This window comes from Lissotriton helveticus, chromosome 8 (assembly GCF_964261635.1).
Source record: "Lissotriton helveticus chromosome 8, aLisHel1.1, whole genome shotgun sequence".
Taxonomy (NCBI): Eukaryota; Metazoa; Chordata; class Amphibia; order Caudata; family Salamandridae; genus Lissotriton; species Lissotriton helveticus.
In genome coordinates this window covers 5,444,278-5,467,256 of record NC_136069.1, presented here as the reverse complement: position 1 = coordinate 5,467,256, position 22,979 = coordinate 5,444,278, and the positions used below count along the sequence as shown (strand labels likewise).

Below are 22,979 nucleotides of genomic sequence, written 5' to 3'. Positions count from 1 at the left end.
TTTTTATTTGCCAAGACAAACAAACAAGATGCAATACAAAATTGACTCCGTGACCTGAGCCTTGACTGCTATGAATCCCAACCCTTATCAAATGCAGGAGAACTTACATTCACCCTGGACACCAACCTCTCGATCAAGGAACACATTGACTGGAAAATAAGGACCGTCTGGTACCAGCTCTCTTCTAAACAAAGTCAAATCTTTCTGCCAGGAAACTACTTCAGACCTGCACTTCAAGCCCTGTCCACTCGTATCTGGACGGTTCTAACGCCCCGTTCCGTGCCCTCCAGACTCCACAGCGGCATCCCTTAGGGGCATCCTACACGCTGCAGCACATCTCATAAATGCCAGAAGAAATATGATCACATCACCCCCATCCTGATGGAACTCCATAGCCTCCCTTTTCCAGCCATCAACATCTTCCAAACCAACGGCATAATTTCCCACTCCACCACAACCAGCACCCACGCTTATCTTGCTGCCAAGGCCACCATCTCTGCTGGTTCTGTGCACACTCAGCCAGGACACCATCAGACTGCAGACTAGGAAATGTAAAGAGGAGAAATTACAACAGGCCTTTTCCATCTATGCTCCAAGGATCGAGGCGAACATCACCGTATCCATCAGTGGCGCCCCAAGGCTGCTCTAATTTAGTAAAGAGTTCAAGACTCATCTCTTCATCGGCAACTTTGTTTCCTTTTTGCCGACTTTAACCCTATCGCTGCTGCCGTCGCGCGAGCTACCTCCCTGGTGCTGCGCACGTCCAACGGCCGACACGGCCGCACCCGTTTCTTCGAACGTTCCACACTGGCGCAGAACGTTCGAAGCAGTAAACGGGTTAAGCTTGCCTTTGATTATGTACAGCGCTGTGCTGCCTTTTGGCTAGGTTCATTCCATGGCAATACCATAATCACATACACGCATACATAAACATGCATACATACACACACACACACACACACATACACACACATGCACACACACACATGCACAGACGCATACACACACATGCACACATACATACAAGTATAAATCCACACACACGCATACATACAGACACATACCTACACCTGCTCAAGAACTGTTACCACTCCAGCTCGTTGGAACTGCCAAAAAATTCTTGTTTGGTGTGGCTGTGGGACTGACGTCTGTTTTTGTGAACTCCCTCTTCGCGGTCTGCTAGGGATTCCGAGTCTGTAGTGAGGCCATCTGTCGATGGCCCCACAGAGTGTGTCTTCTTCTTACCGCTTCACTACTAGGTTTCAGAAACCTCAAGCATTGTTTTTACGCACTCGCCGCCTTGCACGCAAAGGAAGTGGAAGAGTTGACACCTGCACCGGAAGTGCATCAGAACTGGAGCTTTGCATAGTGAGTGGGATCTTTCTAGTCTCGTGGACTCTAAGGCCATCTAGGGGGAAAGAGCGACTCTTCTTTCACTGTCGTGTTTGAAGGCGCAGCCTGTGCTCACAGTAAATGCTCCCTAAATGGCGTTGGTATGTATTCGCAAGTGGGAAGCGTAAGGGTTAAGTTTACATGGGCAGCAAGGGTTATATGGGGTATCCACAAACCCCAGATTTCAGCCTTCGGACCCCACAGTCCTGATAATTGTGTCTGATTTTAAAGCTCTGAGATCCATGTAGGGGGTTTCAGTCTTGTGTGCTGTGGCTGCAGCAGCCCCTTCACAGAGCTCTGTGTCAGAGCAGTGTCCGGTGTTTTGACATCACTGCCCTCTCACACAGGTGCTAATGAGTCTCCCTTGCACCAGCCGCATTGCTGGTGAGGTGTGACCTGGGCCTTGTAGAAGATATTGGTCTGAGTTACAGCCGCACACATTCTTAGCAGCGCCTCACAAGTCTCATGTGTTTAATATTATACAGATATGTTACTTTTAGGGTCTGCAGCTTCCAGAACCTTGGATCTTCTTAATCTACTCCTGTTTAGAGCAACTAACACTGCTCCACTGGTATCTTAAAGCTGGGCTACCAGAAACACCAGCCACAAGCTGCTAGTGAGGGAACAAGATGGGTTTATAGGCCCTGCAAACAGCCAGATGGGGGTCAGTCTTCAGGTGACGTGGCAAGTCTATATTTTGCTATAAAGGAACACTGATGTAGTTCTATAGGGCCTGGGGCTCCATGTGCAGTGCCTTAAAGTCTGCGCTTCTTGGCACAGGCCGCCTTTACAGGGGTCTCTTCACCCGCGCCATATGGTCAACCAGTCTTGGAATCAAGAGAAATCTTGGGGCGGCATTCTTAAGCCTTGGAGTCAAATGTTTTTAGGAAGATCTGTTTGCTTATTCTATTGATTGTATTTAATATATGCTATGTATGTGCAATTGCATCTTGAACTTTGAGATAAAAGAAAGAGAAGTTAGGCCTCGGTGATCCCCACATCAGGTCGCACCAGAAGTGTTTTTAACTCCTTGTACTGGTGAGGGCGCGGCCCCTCACTCCAGGGGCTGTACCTTGTCTGGTTACTCATGTCATGAGCCCCACCCAGCAGAATGTGCCACCTTCTGTGCTTCCTCTTAAGGTTGTTGAGGTTCATTCAATCACATCTGTGTTTAACTCCTTGTACTGGAGAGGGCGCGACCCCTCACCCCATGTGCTGGACCTTGTCTGGTCCCTTGACCCTGCCCAGCAGAATGTGCCACCTTGTGTGCTTCCTTTCAGGTTGTTGAGGTTCATTCGGTTACTTACATCTGGAAGAAGGTTAATTTTAAAAAAACGCCTTTATAAAGGCCGAGCTCTGTGCCACCACACAACTGAAGTTGCTGAAACATTCAGTAGTTCGTGCCTGAGCCTCTTCAGGCACGGGTGAGGCAATCTCCTCACAGGCTGCTCCTTCGATGCCGGCACCCTCGAGGTGGTTGAGGAGAGCTCTAAGGCTGAGGGTGTCCAAGGTGGCCATAAGATGAGAATCCCGCCTATGCTTCCAGCATCCGCTTCCCTCCTCAGATCTGCCACTACTGTTGACCAATTCACACACGCCCTGGGATACAAGATTTGCACGATGGTAATCTTTTTTTAGGCTAGGGGTGATTTTTAAGTTGAGCCTAGGGTCCGCGTGCATGCGCGGCTCTGCAAGGCATGCTGTAGTCCCTCTGTGGGCTCAGACCACGCCCACCGCTTTCCATTTGTTGCTTCATGTGCTTTTCTAAATTGCTTTCTGTTTATGGTGAAATGCCGCTCTTTGTCCCGCCTTTGGGTGTGTTTTCACTTTCCTGGCAACTGCCCGTTGCATGTGCCCTTACTTTGGATTTTCTTATCGCTGGGGTCTCCAACCTTTTCAGTAATATGAGCTACTCGTGTTCAATGAAGGTCATCCCCAGCTACTGACATTAGTGTTGTAAAAGTGGCCCTATCAGACGAGCTTACATTAGTGGTCACGGTATGCAAGATGACTAACAGTGATCTCATCCGTGCATCAGGCAGGGTTGCCAGCAGTAATGTTAATCTGTCTTTATCAATTTGGAATGCCTCCACAGGTGTAAGACCTAACAGCCGTAGCTGCAGGTAATAATATTAGTGATATGGCTTCCCAGGGCCACTTGCTTTATCACTAAAATATCAGCTGTAAATATATTTTGGAAATTATGAGGTTTCAAAATACACACATTTTAGTCTTGAATATACACTTAATTATAAACTAGTTCAAGCATCCAAAAGTGTCTAATTTAGTAGGTTGGGCTGCACACAGGAGAGTTACTTACAGGTAGGCGCGGAGCTACCAGTAGCTCACAAGTTACTCGTTCGAGAAGCTTGATTTATCGTTTGTGTGGTGCACTCTTTTTTTGCATTGAGTGGTCCAGTGGCGTTCCTTGCTTTCCCGCAGCCTCTTGTTCCCTTGGCGCATGTCTGTGATCTGCTCCTGTCTCCGAGCACTGCTCGTATTTTGTTTTGTTTCAGCCGGCGTGTTTGAAAGGTCGACTTTTATTTGCGTAGGCATTTGACGCTGATGATCTTTCTGCCATGGTTTTGTTTGCATTTCGAATGGCCATGTCTCTGCATTTCTGCGGGCGCTGGGGAGCCAATGCTGGCACTAGGATCCGCTTCTACAGTTCCGAGGTCAGCGGCTCGTGATATTATTCTACATCCTCTCACTGGAACAGTCAGCATTTTTCTGTTATTTGGCCTTCTTTTGTTTCCCTTGGCACGCTCAGTGTGTGCTCATGTCTTGGGGGTCTGCTTGGGTATGGTGCACACAGCACTGGTTTGTGTTTGATTCTTCTCTCTCGGTTTCCTAGTTTGAGGCGAACAGTTTGAAGCTTGAGAAGTTTTGTTTCCTGGTTTGTTTGGTTGGCAGGTCGGGTGCTGGATTGTGTGCATTTTCATTCCACTGGACCTCGCCCACACAGACATGAGCGTGGTGCTGGGGCAGGTGGGCTCGAGCACAGCCGTGCTGCGGGGCACATATGTGGTCAGGAGTGCGGCCACAACGGGGCTCAGTGGGGTGGAGGCTGCTGCAGTCGTTTGCACTGGGCAGGGTGTCACCTATTGAGTGCCGGACCGGGCAGGCGCAGGCCTTCTGGGGTCGATGGGGTGGCTACCATTCAATTGCATGGCAGCGGTGCCTGGGAACTCTGGCTCTGGGCGAGTTCTGGGGTGGGTGAGTGGCCCCGACCATTCACAGTGCTTTGTTGTTGTGCCTGATGTGCGTGGTATGAGCTTGTGCCCCCATGCAGCATTGCGGGTCATTGGCATCCCTGTAGTGCCCATCAGTGCAGTACCACCTCTGCACCAGTGCAGTACCACCTCTGCACCACCTCTGCTCCATCACAGCATCACCTCTGCACCAGTGCAGCATCACTCCGCGCCACCGCAGCATCAGAACAGCACCACCTCCGCACCAGTGCATGAGTACAACACCACCACAGCACTGCTTCATCACCAGTCAACACAATTCAGCACCACTTCAACAGCACCATTGTAGTACCACCTGAGCACCAGCGCAGCACCCCCTCAGTACCAGTGCAGATCTCCCTCCGCATCAGTGCAGCACCCCTATCAGTACAGCACCGGCTCAGCCTCACTCGCTGCCACTACAGCCTCTCAGCACCAGTACAGCATCTCCTCAGCATCACTGAACACCACTGCAGCACCCTCGCAGCACCAGTCAGCGATGCTCTGCAACACTTTAATGTCACTCGGCTGTACCTCGGTCTGCCCCTTCGGAGTGAGGCATCTGTTGATTCTCGCCTCGTGTCCATCTGCTTCTGTGTTGTAGTTCAGGTGCTGTTTCCCAACCTGCGGTTTTGTGTCGATCCCCCATGACCAGGGGAAGCAGCAACGGCAAGCACCGGAGCAGGCAGGAGGGAGATCCCAGCATTGCCAGGACAGAAAAGCTGGATGCCATTGTTTGTTACTTCTTTCTTTAATAGGACCGTTCAATTGTACATAATGTCTTCTTGGTTATATAAAGGGTAACAAAGATACGTCTGCCACTTTTTTGTTCAGACTCCTCGACACGCTGCTCTCCGAGCCATTGCTCTGGCTGAACACACGTGGGGTCCCAAGGGCGAGGCCTATTGGCTTTGCCAAGGCTTATTATAGAGTTTTGATATCTTTACTTGTTTGTAATTATATTACATTCTATCTGATTGACGCTGATGCCAATCCCAGTGTGTCCCAGTGGGTTCTGGTGACGAGCCGGGGATCAGCGGTAGAGGCCTGGTTTTGCATGATGAAAACTTATGGTAAAGACAGTGGGCCTGGTGTTTTCAGTGACTGCATCTGTTAAAGTCCCTCGGCCTTTAAAGATGGGGTTTTATGACTCTGTATTAAAGCGTACCGGTGGGTGTTTGAACACATCAAATGCCATCAAACCCCAGGGGTTGAATGTTTGCCCCTCTGTTTCTTAGTGGTCTGCCAGGCCTGCTGTCTTGTTTTCGTCTGTCAGATTCCTTCTGACAGTGGTGAGTTTTTGGATACCGAGGCAGTAGCCTCATTACTCCACATTCATTTCGAATTTTTTAGTCGCTGTTTAGGTTGTCTTATTGATGTGTGACGCTTTGTCACAGTTGAGGTTGTATCACATAGTCAGCTCAGTGATGGGCCGCGGGTAGCGGTCAATTGAGTTTGCAGAATTGTCAGCATGTTTCCTCAGAAAGTCTCGTCTTTGTCTATCAAGTACCTTCTGATGGTGTTGAGTTTTGGGTGCCTGCCGCGGCGATTATGCCATCACACAGTGAAAGGGTTTTGGTTGCTTGCCGAGGCGATTATGCCATCTGGCAGCGGTGAGTTTTGCGTATCTGCCGGCGTTTGCCTTCAGGCAGTGATGAGTATTTGGATGCTGCGTTGCTGTTTCAGTTTCGCACGTTTAGATGGAAAACAGTGATATAAATACAGATCCATGGAGGGCCTTGGGTCCGCCTTCTTCTGCCATTGGTCTGTCGGAGTGTCAGTCACACTCTGCTTCCATTCATGACCGTGAACTGCAGGCGGGAATGGTTGAGTCCATCTGTCATTGGTTCTCTTTCCCTGCCAATCACTGCCTTGTCTGTGCCCCCCCCCCCCCCCCCCCTTGCAGATGAGTGCTCTTCATGTTCATGCGGGGGCAGCCCTTGAGTTTTCAATCTCCTCCTTCTAAAGACCCCCTTTCGTTTCAGCCTCATCTTTGTATTTTAAGGCGTCTTGTGCTGATCCGCTCTTCATCCTCAGTGAGCCCCTCCTGTGGGGCCGCCTCCTCTGATCCAGGTGACTCTCCTGGGATGCTGCTGTCCAGAGTGTATTTCAAGATGGCCGCGCTGCCTCTGGAGGTTGTGTCCCTGCTGCTGACTCCTTCCATCAACAATAGACTCTGTACAGTAGCACTGAAGGCCGTGTGCCTGCTGTTGCGGTGTATGGTTTTCATATTGCAAGGACTCCCCGCCGTGATTACATGGCAGTTGGCAGCATATTTACTTATTTCTACTAGTCTTTACATGTATTGAACATATGTTGTTGCGTTTGTTTTCTTGTGGTTGTGCTAGAGGGTGACTGCAGCTGGATGGATGAATGAATGAATGAATGAATAGATGCTTGACTCGCAAAGATGAGTGGCCACGTGCTTGATTGATGTCTTGTTCAGTGCCCAAACACATCAAAGGCACAAAAAGTCACCTTAGTTTATGAGCCAGACCTATTGGTATTGTCAGTGCTTGTTGGACAATCCAAAGAGTGCCAAGTATCTCCTCACCCAGGGAATGTCAGTGGGTGTGGACTTACCCAGCCTAGGAGAGTGCAGAGGCCCCCTACCCCCCCCCCCCCCCCCCCCCAGCAAACCGTGGAGGCCGCAGACCACCCCTTGCACAACCCCACCCAAGAAACAGAAGTGGGTGCAATCCTGCCGCCCCACCCCCTCCCTGAACCACCAACAATGATGAGATGGGAAGACTGGAAACTATGGTAATCCCCCCCCCTCCCCTCCTCATCTCCCTTCCCCACCCCCGCAGCCAGGAGAGAGCAGTGGAGGGTGGGCCCCCCCCCCCCCAGCTGACCGAGGCTGCTCATCTACAGATTAAATGATTCCTCCGTGCCACAGCCCAGCGCCCTGAAGCCCCGTCACAGCACCTTTGCAGCTCCAGCCCTGCCAGCTCTTCTCTGCCCCCCCGGGGGCGGCGGCCTGGCGGGTTTTGCATAATCCCTGCCGCTCTCGGGCTTCCTCTTTCAGGCTTAAACATAGAAGTGATCTGGGGAGCGGTGCCTGGCACGAGGAGTAGAGGCGGGGCACCCCCTCGTGCTCAGGGGAGCACTGCACCCCCCTCCCACCTACAGGGGCACCCCCTCCCTCGGGGGAAACCCCCTCGTGCTCAGGGGAGCACTGCACCTCCATCTCGCCCACAGGGGCAAGCGTCCCTCACACGAGCAGGCAGAGCACATCCCTGAGCAGTGCGAGGTTTCTGGACACAAAGGCCCAAGTTGAAAAGGGCCGCCTGTGTGCATGTTGCACACACGCACAGACACGCACACACACGTGGCACACTAGCATTAGCGTGGCCGTGCAGCCTGCCCTCAGGTACGACGGTCCTGCACGCACAGCAGTCGTGCAAGCTTCCCCAGCATGCCTTGTCGGGTTCACATGGGAACAGCAAGAAGCCTCGTCCATGTGAGTGTCAGGACCGGGTCTAAACTCGATCCTCCGCGCGGCCTGTGGTGATCTTCGTATCATGAACTCATCCGAGCGCTGATGGTCGCTTCAGGGGGTGGTTCTGTGCCAGGCCCTCCTCGTGCCCGCATTGCACCAGTGCCAGGGACCAGCAGGCCCTCCACATCCGGCCACCAGGAAATGCGTCGACCTCAACTCCCTAAGACTCGTGATGTCCACGAGATGCACCACAGGAGCAGACGGGGGGGGTCGCCCCCTCCCTCCCCCAGCAGCGCCTGGACGGGTGCTTCAAGCAGCTGTGCTTGAAAGGTGGACTCTGGCCTCTGTACACTCTATCCCTCCCCCAGCAGTGCCTAGTCTCCCTCCTCAAGCAGCCGTCTTTGGATGCCCATTCGATGAGTGGCCTCTGGCTGGTGGCGCCATCCCTCTCAGCTCTGCAGCAGAGCCCCCTGCGCTTCCAGTATAGAGTGATTGAAGGGCCTTCCGTGACGCCCCCAGGTGCTTGTGGACACTGGTTTTACGAGGGTCTTTCTGACTGGGGGGGGGGGAGGGGGGGGGGTGTTCCTTATGAATGGTCTGAACCTAGAGCATAACATAACATAACAGGTGTCCATGGCTGAGGCGTCTGTGACTCCCTCCTCGTCCTCTTGTGTCTCTTGGAATGAAACCTGTCCTGGTCAACACGAAGGAAAGTTTCATTTCCATGAAGGACGCGGAGGCGAGGATGGGGCAGAACCCTCTTCACTCTTGATTCACAGCAAGTTCAAAGGTTAAACAACACGGCACCAGCACTACAACTCCCAGGAGGCACAGGGAGTGACCCTGGCCACCGATGGTCCAATCCAGCATCCTTCCGATAGTCCATACCCCACAGAGTCCTGCCTCCTCTTCACTGAAGGACGTGAAGCCCCTGCACCTCCTTCCTCATTGGAAGCCGAACCGAAGAGGATGGGGGGGAACCCTTAAAACCAGGCCTCGAGTCGGGGTACCACGCGGGTGGACGGCGTACCCCCACATATTTTACCGGGAGCTCGATAACTGGAGCAAATGGATCCACACATTCACTCTTTGGCCTCTCTGGGGCGAGATCGGAGCTCATTCAGAACGCTGCTCACGCGCTGGCTTCCCTGATGCAATCTCATCTATGGGGTGAGCGAGGGGAGGCAATGAGTCTGAGGGTGCAAGCCACCTTTCGTGACGTCACTCCCTGTCGTGACGTGTGTCCCACCACTTCTGTTTTTAGGACTTGTGTCCTGCTTAATACATGCCATGAGCAGATCACGTCTGCCAAGCGGGGGGCAACAGCTCGCAACGCAACATCCATATGATGAACCCGCAACATGAGTCCGTCATTCCCTCAGTACGACTACCATAGACCGATAACATACATGACATGTCTATGTGTCAGGGAGAAAGAAAAACATTGCACTTTGCACCACAGTACTTAGCATTGCATTGAAGTTGAGTAAGATCAGACTAGTCCCTGTTAGACACAGAGTCCAGTTCACTGAGTCCCAGCACAGGGTAGAGTTTCACCCCCTTTTCCTCAAAGGGTGGGCAGCAGGGAATCCATGCCAGGGGGGGGATAATCCTCGCCTCCGCATCCTTAATAGAATTGAAACTTCCTTCATGCTAACTAGGACATTTTTCATTCTATGTAAGGACCGCGGGTGAGGATTGTACCTGTTTAAAGCTTATTTACCAGCCCGCATATCGGGGTTCCGGGGGACGGTACATTCTGATACCCTTGAGGACTTTACTTACCCATGGGTCTTCACCCACTGGAACATTCTTCACTGGAATATGACCCGCTGAGATAGCCGACCTGAAGGAGGTGATGCTGCAGAATGCCAAACCCTCTTGCAAGAGTTCTGCTAGGAAGTTTACGACCTCAGTAACACTGGTGCCGACGGGATCCAGGTGTTTCTCCACACACCAACGAACCCATCTTCGCCAAGCCAATTTGTACCTCTTAGTACTTGCTAGGACCCATAGCTGTTGGATGAGGAATTCAGCTCCCTGCGAAAGGCTGACTTCTTGCCAGCGTGTCCTGAAAACCGCCATGCTATGAGATGAAGCTGGCCTGGGAGGACCAGAGGATGTGGGTGGTCCATGGGATCCGGCAGGATCCCAGCAAAGGGTAGTGGACGTACCAGAGCAGCCCATGCTCGCTCCTGAAGAGAAGGGAAACATGCTTGTGAGCGCCAGATCGAAGTGGTCATCACCACAGAGGCCCTCTGACACCTGACCTGACTTGCCACTCACTGGATAAATAGGAAGGGAGGGAAAACATAGGCCTGAGCTATCAGCTAATCTTGCAGGAAGGAGTCCACCCTGCCTCTGGCCCCAGATCTGGTCACCAGCTGACACAGCAGGGAAGTTTGGTGTTCCATCTGGAGGCAAACAGGTACAGCTGGCAAGGACCTCAAAGTGACATGAGAGCTTGAAATACTTCCGGAGAGAGTCTCCAGTCGCTGGGTGTTTGGAGTTCCAGTCCGCTACCGAGTTCCTCGCTCCTGGGAGATATGCTGCCGTCACCGAGATCTGCCATTGGAGACAACTATGCCAGACAACCTTGGCTAGTTCCGCCAGATCACGTGAACAGGTACCTCCTAGCCGATTGGACAACATGAAGGCAGTACAATATATCATCCTCAAAAGTACGAAGCACGATATTGTGTCCCTCGTGAGGGATTGAATACCAAACGAGCCCACCAGAAGCGTGAGACAGTTGATGTGGAGGGGCATTTCCTCCTCTGTCCATCTTCCTCCCATGGAGATCGATCTGCATCTGGCTTCCCAACCCAGGCGGCTGCCATCCGATTCTACCAACAGGTCTGGACTGGAGCCAAAGATTGCCCGCCCGTTCCAGGCCTCCACGTGGATTTCCACCACTGTATCGCTTCTGACGACAAGGTCACCAGCTCCGAATAAGTAAGGCCCCTCTGAAGGTGAGGTGGCTTCAGCCTCAGGAGGGCTCTGTGATGTAGAGATCCTGGGAAGACGGCTTGTATCGAGGACGATAATAAGCCAACAACCCGTGACAGTTGTTGCAGAGAAATCCTGTCCCTCCGTAGAACCTTCTTCAGCTCCTTCTGGATCTTGGTTATTTTCTGGCTCGCCAAACTCAGGGTCACTGCCCTGGAGTCTGTGGAAACCTAGAAAGATCATGGTCTGTTGAGGCGTTAGATCCGACTTCTGTTGGTTTATGACAAACTCAAGGTTTTGAACGAGAGAAAGGTGGTGTTCGGATCGACTACTAGGAGGTTCTGTGATTGGTCCATCAACAGGATGTCGTTCAGGTAGATGATTAACCTGATGCCCAGAGTCCGGAGGTATTCCACACTGGTTTGAGGACCTTCCTAAAGCACCAAGGTGCCGAAGATGGGCCGAATGGGAGAGTCCGGAACTCCAAGATCTGCCATCTCCATTCGAATTGGAGGTACCTGCCATAAGGAGGGAAGATGGGGACTGTCAAGTAGATGTCCTTGAGATACAGATGCACTAACTAGTCCTCCTCAAGAAGCATATCCATGAGGAGGTGAATACCCTCTATCTTGAAGTGGCGGTAAACCAGCCACTCGTTGAAGGACCCGAGGTTGATCACCATGCGGAAACCCCGGTCTCTCTACTCGACCAGAAACAGGTTGCTTAGGAACCCACCGTGGTGAAGAGGTGAGAAGCATATCACATTCCTGCCCAGAAGGTGCTGCACCTCTTAGACTATCAGGGACATGCATATCTGGGGGGGGGGAGGGGAGGGAGGTGTCTCACTGTCTGTGTCGGGGTTCCGTAGAACTTTCGTGGTAGCCTTGGGCGGTCTCTAGAACCCACTGGTCCGCTGTTATCTCTGCCCAGTTGTGTACGAAAAAGCTCAACCTCCTCCCAATCGGAGAGGTGATGACACAACGGGGCTCACCGTTGTATCTGTTGTTGTTGGCGCCTCCTCTGGATTGGTTATGCTTCCCCCTACTGCAGACGCGGGAGGGATAGAAGGTCCCTTGACGGCCATCGTGCCATCCATTGATTCTCTTTGCTTAGGCTCTGTTAGGGCCTTGGTAGGACTGGCGGCTGACATTTCTCCCAGCCTGGGGTCGATTTTGATAAGAAGGGAATGGTGGCGCGCCGCAGAGATGGCGTGGTTGGCGTTTGCCCGAAGGCAGGCCACCCTCTGCACCCAGCCGCTACATCGTTTGTTGGTAAGGGTTTCCCTGACTGCTTGGCCTGTTCAGCCAATTTGATGATCTTGGTTAAGGGACCCACTACATCCAGAAGCTTGTCCTGGCACGCCCGCATGGACCTGCCTATCCCTTTCTTGGGATCCCTCATGTATTTCGTGAAGAAGGTGTATAATTTAGGATCGATATCTGGGTCCCCTGTGACCTTATCGCCTAGGGACAGTGTGGGGCACTCCGCCCATAGTCGAGCCCTAACCTCTTTACTAAGTGGCTGATGGTTACTCGCTACATACTCCGCTACCTTTTTGTCAGAGACCCGCTCCGCAGATCACGGTCGAAAGATGCGCTCCGGATCGAACATGCCTCTTCAGAGGCACATGAGGGAGAAGAGTCATGGTCCCTCTGGGACTCCATTTTGTTTAAGGGTGAGAGCACCAGGGGAGACATCCTTTACAACGCAACTTTTACCATGCAGTGCCTTTACGACGCAACTTTTACAACGCAAACCATTACAACGCATTGCGCTGGGGAGGGGCGCTCTAAGATAGGGAATAGGTTTAATTTACTATCCAACACCTTCCCTACTATCCACGGGGACTGGAGTTGGAATAGTAAATTAAACTATTTACTATCCAGCGCCCCAAAGCACTATGCGTTGTAAAAGTATTCGTTGTAAATACCGCGTTGTAAAGGCATGTGTGGTAAAAGCATGCGTTGTAATGTCATACATCCGAGCACCAGTACGCCCTGAGAAATTTGTAAAGGTGCTGCCCTCTCGCCGGTGCTCTGCTTTGGTGATAGGATAGAAACAACATATACTCCCAAGGTTGCACTCCTGCAACTCGTACTCGCGATTCACACAAAAAATGAAATCTAGGCCAGGCCCTGCAGTCTTATCGCCTCCGCAGTGTCGGGTGAGGGTTGGAGAGGGGAGGCACACAGCAGGAGACCGCTTTACCACTCTCAGCGCTACACGGCCACTGGAGCGCTGACGGCTGCTCCGCGGCATGAAGAAAGCACTGGGAAGCGCAAGAGCGCCACAAAGCGCACCCGCCCATTACAAGAAAGACGCGCTTGGACGGTTTGCCTGCCCCGCTTGGAGTCTGAAACACAGCCTAAGAAGCGATGCGAATGCTCTCTAATGAAATATAAAAACACACTCCAATAAAATATATTAAACTAAGCAGCACTATGGCAGAATGCCCCACTATCCCACTAACAATAGTCAGGAAGGAATGGGAAGGCAAATTAACTGACGTAGAGCAGCGAAGAAAGAGGAAGGACTATGGCATGTTCTGTGTTATATGCACTATCAGGCTGTTACTGGATTGGACTCTTGGTGGCCATGGTTACTCCCTGTGGTTCATGGGAGTTGTAGTATTGTTGCTGTGTTTTTTTACCTTTTATACTGCATTTTAATAAGGAGTGAAGAAAGTTATGCATAATCCTCGCCTCTGGTCCTGACATGGAATCATCAGATCCCCTCAGACTCGATAACAATTTACGCTCTACATTCATGCTACAGAATGTTTCTGTGATAGATCATTCCAGGTCAAAGGTGATCAGATCCCTTCAGACTTGATAACCATGTGCACCAGGGCTCTAAGTGGGATGAAAAAACTGGGGGGGTTGAGGGGATCTCTCAAAGGGGCGTGGCCGACGTAATTAGGGCGTTGCTTAAAAAGTAAGCTAAAAATCTGTGCTTAACATACTGCCGCCTGACTAGCAATTTGCTACTTCTGTCATTGCATCCAGATATATATTAGAACAAGTAAAATTAACACCTGCAACAAGCCAGGACTATTTGCTTTGCCAATGGTTGTTAGTTGCATAAGAGAAACAAGCAAGAACAATGGCTTTGTGTATATAAGATTTAAAATGCTTCAGTGAAATGATGGGACCGTGAAAGTACTAAACCGAGTCTCTTTGAAGTTGCACCAAAGGCAGTGAAGGGCGGTCCTGCTGCAGAGTTGAGATTTATTTTTCACCCTGAGGGTGAGGGCAGAAATGGAGAACCCTATAGGGACCTTTCTCAGCACCTGCTTTTTAGAACTGCCTATGCTTAGCACCGTCCGTGCCCGGCCCACTTAAAGCCCTGATGAGTGCTCTACATTGATGTTTCTTTGTCAGATCCCCTCAGACTTAAAACCACGTTCACTCTACATTGATGCTTCGGGATGCTTCTGTTCTGTGGTATGTCGTTCCCGGTCGAAGGTGATCAGATCCCCTCAGACTTGAAACCATATTCACTCTACAGTTTTGCTTTGGGATGTTTCTTTGTCGATCATTATAAGTCAAGGGTCATCAAATCCCTTCACTCAATAACAATGTGCACTATACATTGGTGCTTAGGGATGTTTCTTTGCTATGTCGTTCCTGGTCGAAGGTGATCAGATCCCCTCAGACTTGAAGCCATGTTCACTCTACATTGATGCTTAGGGATGTTTCTTTGTCGATCATTCTAGGTCAAGGATGATCAGATCCTTTCAGACTGAATAACAATGTGCACTATACATTGGTGCTTAAGGATGTTTCTTTGCCATGTCGTTCCTGGTCGAAGGTGATCAGATCCCCTCAGACTTGAAGCCATGTTCACTCTACATTGATGCTTAGGGATGTTTCTTTGTCGATCATTCTAGGTCAAGGATGATCAGATCCTTTCAGACTGAATAACAATGTGCACTATACATTGGTGCTTAGGGATGTTTCTTTGCTATGTCGTTCCTGGTCGAAGGTGATCAGATCCCCTCAGACTTGAAGCCATGTTCACTCTACATTGATGCTTAGGGATGTTTCTTTGTCGATCATTCTAGGTCAAGGGTGATCAGATCCTTTCAGACTGAATAACAATGTGCACTATACATTGGTGCTTAAGGATGTTTCTTTGCTATGTCGTTCCTGGTCGAAGGTGATCAGATCCCCTCAGACTTGAAGCCATGTTCACTCTACATTGATGCTTAGGGATGTTTCTTTGTCGATCATTCTGGGTCAAGGGTGATCAGATCCCCTCAGACTTGAAGCCATGTTCACTCTACATTGATGCTTAGGGATGTTTCTTTGTCGATCATTCTAGGTCAAGGATGATCAGATCCTTTCAGACTGAATAACAATGTGCACTATACATTGGTGCTTAGGGATGTTTCTTTGCTATGTCGTTCCTGGTCGAAGGTGATCAGATCCCCTCAGACTTGAAGCCATGTTCACTCTACATTGATGCTTAGGGATGTTTCTTTGTCGATCATTGTAGGTCAAGGGTGATCAGATCCTTTCAGACTGAATAACAATGTGCACTATACATTGGTGCTTAAGGATGTTTCTTTGCCATGTCGTTCCTGGTCGAAGGTGATCAGATCCCCTCAGACTTGAAGCCATGTTCACACTGCATTGATGATTCAGAATGTTTCTTTGTTGATCATTCTGGGTCATGGGTGATCAGATCACCTACGACTTCATAACCATGTTCACTCTACATTGATGCTTCAGAGTGTTTCTGTGATGGATCATTCCAGGTCAAAGGTGAAAAGATCCATTCAGACTTGATAACAATGTTCACTCTACATTGATGTTTCTTTGCTATGTCATTCCGGGTCGAAGGTGATCGGATCCCCTCAGACTTCATAACAATGTTCACTCTACATTGATGCTTAGGGATGTTTCTTTGTCGATCATTCTGCGTCAAGGGTGATCAGATCCCCTCAGACTTGAAACCATGTTCACTCTACATGGATGCATAGGGATGCTTTTGTGGTATGTCATTCCAGATCGAAGGTGATCAGATCCCCTCAGAGTTGATAACAATGTTCACTCTACATTGATGCTTCTGAATGTTTCTATGCTATGTCATTCCAGGTCGAAGGAATTCAGATCCCTTCCGACTCGATACCAATGTGCACTCTACATTGATGCTTCTGAATGTTTCTTCGCTATGTCATTCCAGGTCGAAGGTGATCAGATCCCTTCAGACTCGATAACAATATGCACTCTACATTGATGCTTCTGAATGTTTCTTCGCTTTGTCACTCCAGGTCGAAGGTGATCAGATCCCTTCAGACTCGATAACAATATGCACTCTTCATTGATGCTTCTGAATGTTTCTTTGCTATGTGATTCCGGATCCAGGGAGAACATCATGCCTTGTTTCTTTTGTTTCGACAGAGTGCTCCCTTGGAGTCCACGTTCTGCGCAGTGGAGGGCCGCATCGGCTTGAAGCGCTCGCTCCATGGATCCCCTGGGAGCGCCGTCGCAGTTTGTGGACGTGGATGCCCTGAAGAGTTGGAATGATTCCTATGAGGCAGACCACGCAAACTCCTCTAATGGGGGGTGCAAGGATGTTCCTGATGGGGAAATGCGCTCCCCTTTCCCGTGCCGCCCGGACATCAGTTCAAAGGTGATTTTATGGTAAGGCTGAAGTTCATCAACATTTACCAGAGTTCAGTGTGTGTGACCGAGCACTGCTTCAAGTGTCTCAAGATTCCAGGTCTGTGCCATTGTGGCTTCCCGTTGTGGGCTAAGGAGCATCGTTGGGCTGCTCAGATTGGATCAGATGAGCGAATTTAGAGCACTGTGACTCCTGGGGAGGTGAGAATGAGTGCCTGGGCAACTCTGTGGCTTCAACTGAGTAGTGTCTCAGTCTGGCAGAGTGGGAGAGGTGGTTCAAGCTCCAGAATTACAGACTGGCCTTGGCGATAGTTTTTCCGTGTCTTGAGGAGTGTTTGTCCCTGGCTTCCAAGGAGGTCTCTAGAAGACCAGATAAAAGGGGCCGGTGGTCTAGATGTCTAATCTAAGCATGATATGCAAGGGCATGGCTGCGTCCTGGTGGAGAGAAGGTTTCCCGAGAAGTGAATCTAGAAACACTGATGGTTCTGGGGTGCTGAATCCAGCCTGGCTGGGGCTGGTGCGCAGGGATGGTAGACCGGGCTGAGGACCAGTGGAGATGGGGACCGGTAGGACGGTCAGACGTCCTGAATCGCCCACCCGGTCCACTCCACTTTTTAGTTCTAGGCCTTCACAACGCGCATGCGTTGCAAAGGAAAAAGACCTTTTCCGAGAGCTTTGGCTTTTCAGTCAAGCACGTGCATGCGTTCCATTGACTTCAATGGCAACGCGTGCACGTCAGGAGATTCACTCACGGGAGCACGCGCCATCATCTGGCAGCAATTATCGCTCCTGCGAATCGTGACCCCCAACCCCCACCCCTCTGGCGCGTGTTTTTTTTATTTTTAACATTAACTCCCCCCCCCCCGTATTTGTCTTTGTTGGCCGCCACTGACTCCGTAACTTGTGCATCGCCATTAAAATCTACACACAAACTGCCCGTCAAAGGACGATGGCGTGTTTGCGCATTTAATTAAGGCGCTTCCGATTTTAAATTTCGGAATAAATCGGAAGACCGTAGAACCACATCGCTGCTTAAGAGTTTCCCCTGCTGTGCTGGACAGCAACGAAAACGGGTGTGGTTATGACGAGCCAGCTCGTCATGAGCACCTTAGAGGTATATACCATGACGAGCTGAGCTCGTCCTGAGCATGGAAGGGGTTCATTTCTGGAAATCCGAGCGGTTTCTGCGTGATTTCCGCAGCTCTGAGCTCGCTCCGTGTTTTTTTTTTTGGTTTTTTTTTTGCAGCTATTATATGACCCGAGCCCCCTTGGGAGGCAGCTTGTGACAGACCGTTCTGTCATCGGCTCTTCCTCCAGGCCTGGCACATCTGGAAGAGGGACATTTCTTGGAAGGGGGGGGGGGGGCAACAGAGCCTTTCTCCAATGGCAGCAGGGCCGGGTCTCCACGAGGAGCTCGGGGGACCCCGCGTACAGTAACACCGCCTCAGCTCGATCCTTCTTAATATATGATTTCAGACTACACAAGAGAGAGGGTTCAAACTTCCTACTCTAAAGATAGTAGAAAAAAAACCGTCGAATGTTTGTCCGACCCGGGTGTATATAGTCCAGTCACTGGTCAGCCTCGCCTCGAAGCGCCTCGTTCCTCTTATGACGTATTCCTTTGCCACCTCTTGTATTTTGTTTGCTCTTGATACTTGCACAATTGTCACTTTTGCCTCGTGCAACCCAACCTTTGCTTTTGTAATTTGTTCACTTGTAAAGTTCTCATGTTTCAGTTCTGTTCCTATTGTGAGGTCTTTGACGCCTTCGGGTAATGTCCGCGCGAGAGAAAAACGCATAAATAAATAAATAGAAGCAGCCTGCTCCATTGTGGACTCTACCCCAACCTCACAACGAGTCGGGTGTGGAGCAAGAGTCTTTCAGCAGCTGTCAGACCCCCTGTTTCACAACCCCAGCTGCAAACCGGAAGGAACAGCCAGAGACTGCAAGGGTTGCCTCATCATACGCGCGCACCGGGGGAGTCACGCTTCTCTCTGTAATGAGCCCCCATCCGTTCCTTATCACTCGCTCCCTCCTCTCACTCCTGCCTCATAGTCTTGGCCTGATAATGATAGGCGTTTCACAACATTTCACCCACGTGGCCAGTAAAGAAATTGGGAAAATCAAGTATTCTGTTGGCAACTTTTGAAACGCAAAATATTCATTTTAAATACAAAAAGATATGATATATTTAAGAGCTGTCTAAGCGTGTCCCACATGCTTCTGTAAGCACATGGAGGATGTGGCCTCACGGGCAGAGCTGCTGACATCGGAACAGCCAGTCTCGGCGTCGGCTCGGCGTCCTGTGATCCTGGGCGAATCCCTTCCCCTCCCCGCGCCTGCCAAGACATGAATGCGTGCTTGTGGGACGGCACTGGCGCTCCTATAAAGCGCTTCAAAACCCTCGGGTAATATAAATACTTATTCAATATGAATTCAGACGAACCTTTCAACAAATAGTGTGAGAGAACACACACATATGTACGTCTCCGCCTGCGCATACGTTTATCAGTTCTTTTGCTATTCACAAGCTTTCCTTTGAGTACACCTGGCTCGAAGTGTGCGGGCCAACACATTGCCAGGGAGGGCCGGGTCAAGGGTCAAGTCTGGCTCTAGGAGCCTTTGCTCCAGCTGAGCGTCGACCACACCTGGACTGTAAACTGGGCAACAAACATCCTGTTAGAATATGATCTACTTTCTTCAAAATGCATAAAAAGTGTATTCCTTAAACAAGCAGAGGAGTTTCACTTTACTTCATAAGATGATGTCACTGCATTGTGAAGCATTAGTATTGTGTCTACATTAACTTCGTCTCATTCATGCCCTCTGCCAACAGAGGCCAGTCCGTGTGTACCCCACACGTGGACTAACATCTCACTATACATGGAGCACCTTCTCGCCTCCTTAATGAAACCGAAGAGATCTATGTACAGTGCACGTCCTGAACTCACACATTTGAATCTTCTCTCATCTCTGATAACAAGCATTGGCATAGCCAATAGGTCTCACCTTTCGGACCTTATACGTATTTAGGTATCCAGCACAATATCCTGGGTGCAACAACTGGTGCATGGGTAAACACTTATAAGAGCCCAAAGGCGAGACCTATTGCCTATGCCAATGCTTGTTGGATATGTCCTCAGATCCCAGAGATGCTCTTGAGTGGCACATGGAGACTCTGGCCAGTAGATGGCAGCTGTGTGGGCCCTTCCAGCTGTTGCTGTAGGCTTATTTGTATTTAATTCTGAGTCCAGGTGGCGGTTCGTTGGCATGGTAATAGGTGGGCACTTGTAACAAGGGAACTTTCCTTCCAAGTGTTGGGTAATTTGTGAGAATTTTTAATTTCAGTGTACAGATGACGCACTTAATGTTGCACCGCTGGAGCAAATCGTACGAATAAAACGGCTAACTCTGTCCACAAAGCATCAAAATGTTGCTTATGTATTATGTTGTAGAGGAATGGTTCCAATCTTCATGAAGTGTGGTACGGGCACAGGGCCCAGTGCGCTTTCTTTCTCCATCCTGTGTACACCAGGGGTCTTCAGTAGACTCCTCGTGCACTCACGCTGTCTGGCACAGATATATCACACTGGGGGTCTTCAGTAGACTCCTTGTGCACTCACGCTGTCTGGCACAGATATATCACACCGGGGGTCTTCAGTAGACTCCTCGTGCACTCACGCTGTCTGGCACAGATATATCACACTGGGGGTCTTCAGTAGACTCCTTGTGCACTCACGCTGTCTGGCACAGATATATCACACCGGGGGTCTTCAGTAGACTCCTCGTGCACTCACGCTGTCTGGCACAGATATATCACACCGGGGGTCTTCAGTAGACTCCTTGTGCACTCACGCTGTCTGGCACAGATATATCACACCGGGGGTCTTCAGTAGCCTCCTCTTGCACTCCCGCTGTCTGACACAGATATATCACACCGGGGTCTTCAGTAGACTCCTCGTGCACTCACGCTGTCTGGCACAGATATATCACACCAGGGGTCTTCAGTAGACTCCTCCTGCACTCACGCTGTCTGGCACAGATATATCACACCAGGGGTCTTCAGTAGACTCCTCCTGCACTCACGCTGTCTGACCCCGATATATCACACCGGGGGTCTTCAGTAGACTCCTTGTGCACTCACGCTGTCTGACACAGATATATCACACCGGGGGTCTTCAGTAGACTCCTCGTGCACTCACGCTGTCTGGCACAGATATATCACACCAGGGGTCTTCAGTAGACTCCTCCTGCACTCGCGCTGTCTGGCACAGATATATCACACCGGGGGTCTTCAGTAGACTCCTCGTGCACTCACGCTGTCTGACACAGATCTATCACACCGGGGGTCTTCAGTAGACTCCTTGTGCACTCACTGTCAGCACAGATATATCACACCAGGGGTCTTCAGTAGACTCCTCCTGCACTCACGCTGTCTGACACAGATATATCACACCGGGGGTCTTCAGTAGACTCCTCGTGCACTCACGCTGTCTGGCACAGATATATCACACCGGGGGTCTTCAGTAGACTCCTCGTGCACTCACGCTGTCTGGCACAGATATATCACACCGGGGGTCTTCAGTAGACTCCTTGTGCACTCACGCTGTCTGGCACAGATATATCACACCAGGGGTCTTCAGTAGACTCCTCCTGCACTCACGCCGTCTGACTCCGATATATCACACCGGGGGTCTTCAGTAGACTCCTTGTGCACTCACTGTCAGCACACATATATCACACCGGGGGTCTTCAGTAGACTCCTCGTGCACTCACGCTGTCTGGCACAGATATATCACACTGGGGGTCTTCAGTAGACTCCTTGTGCACTCACGCTGTCAGCACAGATATATCACACCGGGGGTCTTCAGTAGACTCCTTGTGCACTCACGCTGTCTGACACAGATATATCACACCGGGGGTCTTCAGTAGACTCCTTGTGCACTCACGCTGTCTGGCACAGATATATCACACCGGGGGTCTACAGTAGACTCCTTGTGCACTCACACTGTCTGACACAGATATATCACACCGGGGGTCTACAGTAGACTCCTTGTGCACTCACGCTGTCTGGCACAGATATATCACACCGGGGGTCTTCAGTAGACTCCTTGTGCACTCACGCTGTCTGACACAGATATATCACACCGGGGGTCTTCAGTAGACTCCTTGTGCACTCACGCTGTCAGGCACAGATATATCACACCGGGGGTCTTCAGTAGACTCCTTGTGCACTCACGCTGTCTGACACAGATATATCACACCGGGGGTCTTCAGTAGACTCCTTGTGCACTCACACTGTCTGACACAGATATATCACACCGGGGGTCTTCAGTAGACTCCTCGTGCACTCACGCTGTCTGACCCCGATATATCACACCGGGGGTCTTCAGTAGACTCCTCGTGCACTCACGCTGTCTGACACAGATATATCACACCGGGGGTCTTCAGTAGACTCCTCGTGCACTCACGCTGTCTGGCACAGATATATCACACCGGGGGTCTTCAGTAGACTCCTCGTGCACTCACGCTGTCTGGCACAGATATATCACACCGGGGTCTTTAGTAGACTCCTCGTGCACTCACGCTGTCTGACTCTGATATATCACACCGGGGGTCTTCAGTAGACTCCTCGTGCACTCATGCTGTCTGACACAGATATATCACACCGGGGTCTTCAGTAGACTACTTGTGCACTCACGCTGTCTGACTCCGATATATCACACCGGGGGTCTTCAATAGACTCCTCCTGCACTCACGCTGTCTGACACAGATATATCACACCGGGGGTCTTCAGTAGACTCCTCGTGCACTCACGCTGTCTGGCACAGATATATCACACCGGGGGTCTTCAGTAGACTCCTCGTGCACTCACGCTGTCTGGCACAGATATATCACACCGGGGTCTTCAGTAGACTCCTTGTGCACTCACGCCGTCTGGCACAGATATATCACACCGGGGGTCTTCAGTAGACTCCTCGTGCACTCACGCTGTCTGGCACAGATATATCATACCAGGGGTCTTCAATAGACTCCTCCTGCACTCACGCTGTCTGGCACAGATATATCACACCGGGGTCTTCAGTAGACTCCTCGTGCACTCACGCTGTCTGGCACAGATATATCACACCGGGGGTCTTCAGTAGACTCCTCGTGCACTCACGCTGTCTGGCACAGATATATCACACCGGGGTCTTCAGTAGACTCCTCGTGCACTCACGCTGTCTGACACAGATATATCACACCGGGGGTCTTCAGTTGACTCCTCGTGCACTCACGCTGTCTGACACAAATATATATCACACCGGGGGTCTTCAGTAGACTCCTTGTGCACTCACG

The 22,979-nt window shown here is 50.7% G+C and overlaps 1 protein-coding gene across 1 annotated transcript in view; it reads left to right on the top strand.

The window, feature by feature from the left end:
* The window catches only part of GDAP2 (ganglioside induced differentiation associated protein 2), a 228,520-nt gene that overhangs the window by 14,712 nt on the left and 190,829 nt on the right, over window positions 1-22,979 (top strand). Inside the window, exon 2 of the mRNA XM_078656343.1 lies at window positions 16,419-16,661. Coding sequence (XP_078512469.1) covers window positions 16,483-16,661 — 179 coding nt within the window. The 5' untranslated portion in view covers window positions 16,419-16,482. The remainder of the gene's footprint in view (window positions 1-16,418; window positions 16,662-22,979) is intronic.